Source organism: Lates calcarifer, linkage group LG15, assembly GCF_001640805.2.
Source record: "Lates calcarifer isolate ASB-BC8 linkage group LG15, TLL_Latcal_v3, whole genome shotgun sequence".
In the NCBI taxonomy this organism is placed as follows: domain Eukaryota; kingdom Metazoa; phylum Chordata; class Actinopteri; family Centropomidae; genus Lates; species Lates calcarifer.
In genome coordinates, this window is record NC_066847.1 from 324,952 (window position 1) to 334,309 (window position 9,358).

A 9,358-nucleotide genomic window follows, 5' to 3' on the forward strand; every position below is an offset into this window, starting at 1 on the left:
GTGTGTGTGTGTGTGTGTGAAACCAGAGCTGCTGAATGTGTTTTCACTTCTTCACTTTCAGACTGAAAATGAAGAAACTCCCACTTCTTCTTTCTCTGTGTCTTGAGTGTTAAATTGTGAAACTCATTTTGTGCTGTTGGTTTCCTGTGGTCTGTCAACACCTCCACACTCAGTTACTTCACCACTTTTAACAATGACAGGGTTTCTACAGCCACATTAAAGCACATTAAAGTAACAGTCAGGATTGAATTATATAATATTTCCACCTTTTATTGAAACATAGGAAGCTGAAATCAGCTCAGAGATAAACTGTCAAAAAAAAACCTTTAGGCTTCATGTGATGGAGAGCTGCACGGACTCCAGACTGCAGCTGGTTCAGGATGAACTGGACTGAAGGTGAAAGCAAAGAAACATCTGTGGAAACATCAGCTTCTTTATTTGTTTTATGCTTTAATATCAGAAACACTGAGTGTGACACAGAGAGGAGAGAGATCAGCTCTGGGTATGATGTTTACTTCACTGACTGTGGGACAAAAGCTGTTAGTCTCCTGCAGAGTCAGTGAACGTCTCCTCTCTGTGCAGGCGGTGCACATGTTTTAATTACATCCAATAAATCTCTATTTACATTTACCACCAGATAAAGCTCTAATACAAGCGAATAAATTAGAATAAACTATAAAATATTTATGCACAAACAAAACTGAGAAAAGAAAAAACATCATAATCAGTAAAAACAATGAGACACTGAGACGAAACTCAGCTTCACAGATAAAGAATAAAAATAAATCTTACAGAGAAAAGTTCACTGCGTTTCCCAGAGAGCTGCACTTCTGGGTTTTGGATCAGACTTTGGAAGATTTTCACATCATTTTAAGACACGTAAAAGCTTCAAACATCAGGAGTGGGGGATTTACTGACCCATTTTATGTCGGAGAATAAAACCTGAAAATGTCTTGAGCTTTTGTTAAAACCACAGACCTTATTTCAGACATTTAACCAGAAACACACTGACAACAGGAAGAGCTAACATGCTAACATGCTAACTGACTTTTATCAGCTCAGTCAGCTCAGAGGAAGACAGAGAGCTGCGTCTGTGATAAGAATCAAACTCACAGAGTTAGACAACAAAACCAGTTCCATCTGGTCTGAAGTGGTTCAGGTCTAAATGCAGAAGATTTATTCATATGCACCCACAGCCACCTCCTCAGACAATTTATTCATACCTTAAATTCTGTACCTGCAGGGTTCTGTGTGATGGGGGTCGACAACAAACATTTGCTCCGGGGCTCCTGAGCAGGTTGATCCGGCCCTGCTCCCCGGACCGATCTCATAAAATCAGGCTGATGTGGAAAAATAAGACGCAGAGTCAGGAGCAGGACGTACAGAGGTTCACCTCGTTCATACAGACACAGATGGACTTTAACAGGAGTCTCAGGTTCGATGTGAGTCCTGTGGATGAGATGTGACGTCAGCCTCTGTTGGCTACAGATGAGTAGATAACGGCCTCTTCCTCCTCCACTGGTCTATAAAAAACACACACTGCTGTCAGAGTTTCCTTTTTAAAACCTCACTCTCTGAGGAACCTGCAGGAACATGTTAAAGTTTACAGAAATGAAAACTGTTAACAGAGAGAGTCTCCACTCACTCAAAACATTCTGAACTGATCGAATTAAAAAACTGAAAACTAAACAACCAGGCCTAAAGTTTTAACACTGAAACTGACTGAGCTGTTCAGAGGATTAGCTTAGCATAAAGACTGGAAACAGAGGGAAACAGTTAGCCTGGCTCTGACTAAAGGAAACTTTATCCTGTGTCGTGTTTCTTCTTGTTCTGATTCTTTACTTTTAAAAAACACTTTCTGTTGTATTTTGAAGTTGAGTTAAATGATTGTTAAGTTCCCCAGATAAACACATCAGCTACAGATATGAAGAGTACACCTGTCTGTACAGGTGAAGCATCATGGTGTCGTACCTGGCCTGGTTCTTGTGTTTGAACTGGACAGCAGCGTAGCTGATCTCCTCCACATCTCTTCCGGTTTCCTGTGGATGACTGAGTCGGTCCGGCTCAGCATGAGGCAGGATGTTGCTGTAGAGGTTATCAGGACTCTGGAAACCACAGCAGGAAACAAAGAAAGAGGAAGAGCAAGGAAACTCTTTATCTGACTTATATGTTTAAAAATGAGGAGTAACAACTCAAACAGAAACGCATTTTAATATAAACAACAACAACAACAACACCTGGCTCCTCAGATTTTCTAATGGACAGTCTGTATTTAATAATAATTTCTTGTCATATTTTTAATGGATGAGTCACAGATCAAAAACATTTCAGTTGTCACACTGAGTAGAAACAGAGCTGTTATTAGTCATTTTTAAGAACGAAAACTTTAAGGTGTTTTTAAAACATAAATTACGAGCTTTTGTTTAAGTCAGTGCCTAAAAATATGACACAGCAGACTTCTATTATTAACATTAATATTCACCATTTCAATGCTTTAAAGATTTTAATATATTTCCCAAAGTATATTTTGTGTAAATTAATATCCTTTATTCAGAATTAAAATGCCTTAAGTTAAATTCAAACCACTTAATTCAAACATAGCAGCTAGAAACAATATGATTATATATAATAACCTCTGTTTTTTAAATATATATTTCTGTATATTTCTGCTCACTATAATAGTATAATGTTAATAACTATATTAAAAATAACTCAGTGTAAATGAATATCTAATTATACAATCATATATAATATCATGTTAAAATGCATTTAAATGTAGACTAAACTTTACATGAGCAAAAACATTATTACATTTGTGGAAAATGCTTGTCAGTACAATTAATATGTTTACTAATGTACCACTGAGTTAATATACTTATCATATTCATAACAGCAGCACTTTAATATAAAGAAATATACAACAGGTACATTCACATATCAGGGAAATAAACCTGATTAAACATTAAACACAGTTAATTTGCTCTTAGCATTTTCTACATTAATGATTTTAGATGTGACTGTTCCTGTGGAGTTAACCATCAAGTAAAATAAAACTGTAAATAAAACTGTCCTCTAATATCCTCATCCCTCTCAGCAAAACAGGGACAGTGGGCAGAACATAATAATAATAATAATAATAATAGAAATAAAAATGTAACTCACCTTCTGTCCAACGTCACCTCCCACATTTCTCTGATCCTTATCTGCTTCTTGTTTCCTACAACATGAACATTAAAATAACTGAAAACATCAGAAACTATTGTTATTAATATACGTTCATGTAGACTGAATATTATCAATATATTTATATGAAGGGGGCATCAAAGAAAAAGTGGAAATACTGACATAGAAAAAAGTCTGATTTAACAACTGATATTAAACTAAAATATTACATAACCATCATTTAATAAAAGAAGTAAGAAAAACATTTTTCTCAGTATTATGAGAAAATCAGAACATATGATGTGTTTCTACATTTCTACATTAGAGTTGAATAAATATAAATCCAACATTTCCATGTTTTTATTCCTTTATAAGAGACATGAGTTTATCACACTGGATTAGCAGAAACAAGCTAAGGAAGATAGCCTGGTTAATATTTAAAAGCTGGTAACGTTAGCCAACATGCTAGGTACCATAACAATCCTGCTGCTGCTCATAACGCCAACTTTTTACTCAGTTTATCAAAATCTTTTTCATTAAGTATCTTTACATGAGAAAATATTTGATGTGTGTTAGCTAACTTTGCTGGACAGATTTCAAACCTTAGCCACCAAGCTAGCCTGTTAGCCTCTGTCTGTGAAAAGATTTACATACGTGTTCATATTTTAACAATAACAACGGGACAACTCTGACTTTGTTTTGTCTAAGTTATGATGGTTTTCAGATTCTTTACTCAACTGAAAAGTAATAAATTAAAAATACACAATTATGAGTAAAAGTCCTGCCTTCAATATGTAGCTTATTTAATTAAAAAGAGCAGTTTTAAGTGTTGTCAACACGAGTATCAAAAGAAAGCTTACTCACTATATAATGTACATTTAAGTTATTATAGATTTAATCAACATTATAAGAATTAGTACTACTTTATATTTTAGGTTACTATATGTTTATCAATTGTTCACAATATCTTAAATTGGAGTGAATTTAACCCGTGAAAACTGTGCAGCTGTGAAAGCAGCAGACAGAGACTGTATATAATATAATATATATTATACTGTACAGTACCTTTTAAAGATGAAGAAGCCCAGGATGAGAGCGCCCAGAGCCAACAGGACACCAAACACCACACCAACTATCAGAGACACTTTATCACTCTCACCTGTAAAACACAGTATATCAAGAAGTTTAGTAGGAATATCATCACACACCTTTACTTCATACATCAGAAGAAAACATCAAACTGACAAAACCTTCACATTTCACAGTTCAGCAGAGAATTCTGTCCCCTCATGTAATTTCATATGAATAACATGCCAAGTCATTTCCAGTGTTGTTTCCATGCGTGTCATTTTGTGCCACATTCTGTCACTGAGAGCTGCATTTAGCAGATAAAGATCCAGAGGGTTTTCTCTGGAGGTGGAAGAGACCAAACACAGAGCTAAAACAGAGGAAATACAAACTGTCATACTCCACCCCACCCCAGGTGTCCTCCAAAGAATCAGGGACAAGGGGAAACCTCGGCAACAAGTCCATCACACACTGAAACCATGTCTGACTGAGGATGCAGACACAGCTCTCACTTTGGGGATGGTTTAGATTGTTTCCTACAATATTCTGTGTAGAGTCCTGTAGTCATTTGTCTGTGTCCGAAGGTTTGGGACAAATAAAGTTCAGTCAACAGCAGAAATTAAAAAGTGTAAGTGAGACTCTGTGGTCAGACTACAGAACATTTCTTAACTCTGTTTCCATGCTGTCAGGATGTGATTTACTGTGTAGTAAGGGTGGTGTTATGAAACTGCACAGAAATGTCACTAAATGTTAATGTAATGCTTTGGTTTTAGTGGCTAAAATAAAAATGTGTATATTTCCATTTGGAGTGAAAGTCAGATTGAAAGAATCTATGTTATATAAAGATCATGATGCAACACATGCAGCAACTTCTCATTAATTCATCAGTTCCTCTCTGATAATATTGTACACTTACCAATACTGATTCACTAATCACTGAGTGCTCTCTGCTAAAGAAGCTGCTAAATGATCCAACAAGAACTTTGTTTGTGTTAAATGTCTGAGACTTCAGTCAGAACCAGGTAAAAACTGAAGAACCAACCTTCCTCTGCTGCCTCCACACGCACCTCGTACAGCCGGGAGCGAGTCTTGCTATTGGTCTTCAGACCGCAGGTGTAGTTCCCAGAATCCTCTGCAGTCAGAGGTCCGAGCTGGAGGGCGGGGCCAGACTCTGAGAGGGCGTGGTCATCTCTGAACCAGGTGACCTCCAGTTGGTGGAAAGAGCAGGATGAAATGCAGAGCAGTGTCTCTGTTTGACCCTCTCTGATCAGACTCTGGTTCCTGGAGCTGATTATTGTCATTTGAGGATCATCTGAAAAGAATTTAAACATTTAATTTTTACACCTCTTAATATTTGTTATTTGTGTTAGGATTAGGTTCTTACCAATGACTGTGACCTTCACTCCTGATGTTACAGTATAATGTCCTGCAGAATGATTGGTCTCCATCCTGAAGCGAAACGTTGCGTCGTCTTCCCTCCGTATGTCTCTGATCTGTAAAGTGCAGTTTCCCTTCTTGTCTCCCAGGTATTGGTAGCGAGGGTTGTTGGTGTCTGACTTACTGTCGTACACAGACGGGGTGGATCCCTGACAAATTTCATGATTCTTGCACCAGACAACTCTGATGATCCTCAGTGGATATTCTCTTCCATCTTTAATGAAAGACTTGTGTGGTGTGAAGGTGCAGTGGAGGGTGACAGTCGATCCTTTCACAGCACAAACAGGACCTGGATAATTCACTGTTACATTACCTGGATAAGTATATGGTTGACCCACAGCACCTGGAAACAAACATGGTTGTAGAAAATAAATTACATTAAATACAAAATCCAGTGTCTCTGATTGTCTTTATAATCTAAGGTCTGACTGTAAAACAGGATTCATAGAGTTGTTGTTTTGTCCTGTATTGACTGTAATTCTGATTTCTGGCATTTTTCTACACAGACACAACAGATCTGTTTTTGTCTTTCAGGTTTTAACACAATGTTTTTCATGTTATAATGTCGAACCTGTTTTAAACTAAATCAGTTTATGTTGTTTCATGAGAAAACTTTTTCATTATTAAACAGAATCAGTAAAACAAGAAGCGTCATGTAACTGAACTCTGATGTCCAGACGTCCTCAGATGGTGTTATAATAAGAGAAGAAACAGATTAGAGGAACACCCTTTTTCCTGTTTTCATTAACAACACGTTTAATAATAAAGTAAAATGAGACTCTTCAGTCTGACCTGTCAGAAGGATCATGAAGCTCCAGAGAATCTTTTTGTCCCAAACTGCCATCCTTAGTTTTCTGGTGATCTCTTCTTGCCGTCTCCTGCCGACAGAGAAGTGATCAGTGTGCAAACTGACTGAACGACAGATTGTGAAATGATGGTGGAAACATTCTGTGGACACTTTCTGACTTCCTTTCTCTCTCTCTCTGTTTCTTCCAAGAACTCTTCTCTCTCTCTTTGCTCAGACTCACTTCTTTTACTGTCACTTCCCCAAAAACATCCATCAACTCTTTGCATGTCAACATCTCTTATTCTGAGACGCAGGTTCCTCATGACGCAGCATTAAAACGACTGTCAGAGAAACAGAAATTCATAAGTCCATAGAACCAGTCAATATGTTTCCACCAGTTAATAATTGATCCCCCCTCTCCATGTGACTGAGACTGACAGGACACAACAACTACAGACCAACAAAAACTAACTGAACATTTCAGCTCATTACAGTAAAGTTAAAACTGACCAACAGAAACCTGGACTGAAGTCAGTGGCTCGGTTATTTGAAGAAGCATTATCAAGTTAGTAACATGCTCTGATGTGGACAGTTACACAACACAAACACACAGCTGTGCAGAAACATGCAACACATTAAAAATAAAAATAGATTTTGTGTGTTGTAGAACATTGTCATGTGTCATGGACACATTATAACTGAGGATAACTGTGATCAGTCCAACATGAACAGTCCGTGGCTGAGTGACTGAAGAGCAGGCGGCCATGATAAATCAGTCAAACACTGGTCTGACATCACATCTCTGATCAGTGTCTGATTCCTCTCAGCTCAGACGGGTTTTTAAAACTAAAGCTCAGCAAAGATCATTAACTGTCATCAACAGTCAAACAAACATCAAATCAGTCGGTAATTTAAAAAGGGAACAAGGCGACTTCCACATCTGTTACCTAGCAACAGTGCCCTCACCATTTTAACCACAGAGAGTTTATCTTTTACTGAACTTCCTATGTTGAAAATAAACTTCAAGAAAGGTGGGAAAATGTACGCACGCACATTTTAGAGGAATTTACTTTCACTCAACAACCACTGACCAAAAAAATCACTGTTTTCCAACTGGACATGTGGGTTTTGTCCCAGATTAAACAAACTGCCCCCAAATAACTTTAGTCTGAAATGAACATGTAGAAAAGAAAAAGAAGGAAACTTTAAAATTTAAATGAGTCTCTGAAACCAAAGCTCATTTATTTGGCGCCCCCCTGTAGAGGAAGCGACTCAGTGCAGTCTATCCATCCATTATCTATACCACTGATCCTTAAAGATTAACGAGGGGGCCGGAGTAAATTCATGATGTAAAGTGTAACACCTTCAGTCTGAATAAAAAACTGGAGAAACAATAGAAAATGTCATTCGAACTGTAAATGAGATGAGTGACATCTGCACATGAAACCACCAGTTTGGAATAGTCAGATATACTCACCTGCGACTTTATTAGGTACACCTGTTCACAGATATCTAATCAGCCAATCACATGGCAGCAGCTCAGTGTATTTAGTCCTGTAGACATGGTGAAGACGAAGTTCAACCTGAGCATCAGAATGAGGAAGAAAGGTGATTTAAGTGTCTTTGAACGTGTCCTGGTTGTTGGTCTGAGTGTTTCAGAAACTGCTCATCTACTGGGATTTTCCCTCACAACCATCTCTAGTGTCGAGCTGATAGGAAGGAAACAGTTACTCAGATAACCACTGGTTACAACCTGCAGTCTGCAGAAGATCCTCTCTGAACACACAACATGTCAAACCTTGAAGCAGATGGACGATAAATCTGCAGCAGCTGTTTGATGCTATCATGTTAATACGGAGGAATGTTTCCAGCACCTTGATGAATCTACACCACGAAGGATTAAGGCAGTTCTGAAGGTAGAAGGGTCCAACCTGATACTAGCATGGTGTGCCTAATAAAGTGGCCAATGAGTGTCTATAATTCAGGACTTTTGTCAGGATCCTGGATCAGAGTCCAACAAAGTCTTACACAGGTAAACAGCCCAACAAAGACAAATGAAGCAGGAGCAGGTAAAAACTCACAAACCAGCAAAGTCAGACTAAAAAACAAAACAAAGGAACAAAAGAATATATCCACATGTTGCAGGTGAAAGTGCAAACGCAAGTCAGGAAGTTCACAAAAATGTCCACCTGATGTATGATACAATTTTAAAATATTAAAAAAAACTTGTGTGTTGTTGATTTAAATTTATACTTGTTCTGGTTTTAAATTCAGACGTATGAGGAGCAGCTCTGAGAGTTTTCCTCAGGATCACACTGATTGTGTCTGTACATCAGTCAGTGTTTGTGTGTTAATGATGTTCACAGGAAACAGCAGCTCGACTGTTCAGCAGGAGGTGAAGTCAGGATGTGAGCAGGCAAGTAAACCTCAGAAGGTAAAATCTGACATCAGGCAGGTGATGGAAAACAGGCTCAGACAGGTAGAAACAGGTGAAACAGATGAGAAGACTGGAGAGCTGCAGCGTGGAGTGAGTAGTTGTGTGGGGAAGAGTCAGGTGGGGTTACTGCAGGGCAGGTGAAGAGGCAGGTAGAGAATGAATGAAGGAAAGAACTGTAAAACATTCCTCTCTAAGATGATTCTACATGTGTGTTTAAAGTTTATATTCAGAATGTTTCTGTTGGAGAAGGAGAAGAGTCAAACAAGTGTCTGTCTTTATAATAATAACATATTAATCTGAGAGAAACTCTGACAGGTGTGACAGTTTAAAGAGGGACAAGACTGGTTCTGTCATACCTGTTAACATGTGAGCAGAGACATCAGAATGTGAAGCATGTGGAGGTGATAAGGAGGTGCTGCTTTTATAGATGAACTGCCCCCGAGCTGAGAAGAAAATGCAGCTGGAAC

The 9,358-nt window shown here is 38.1% G+C and overlaps 1 protein-coding gene across 1 annotated transcript; it reads right to left on the reverse strand.

Annotated features, from left to right (window-relative positions):
• Nucleotides 1-415: 415 nt before the first annotated feature.
• On the reverse strand, nucleotides 416-6,660 carry LOC108884732 (junctional adhesion molecule A). Its single transcript, XM_018678800.2, has 7 exons — nucleotides 6,460-6,660; nucleotides 5,615-6,010; nucleotides 5,273-5,542; nucleotides 4,228-4,321; nucleotides 3,163-3,217; nucleotides 1,972-2,105; nucleotides 416-1,523 (listed from the first exon to the last, which is right to left on the reverse strand). The coding sequence occupies exons 1-7, from the start codon at nucleotides 6,509-6,511 to the stop codon at nucleotides 1,469-1,471; spliced, it is 1,056 nt and encodes a 351-aa protein (XP_018534316.1). The 5' UTR covers nucleotides 6,512-6,660; the 3' UTR covers nucleotides 416-1,468.
• Nucleotides 6,661-9,358: the final 2,698 nt, after the last annotated feature.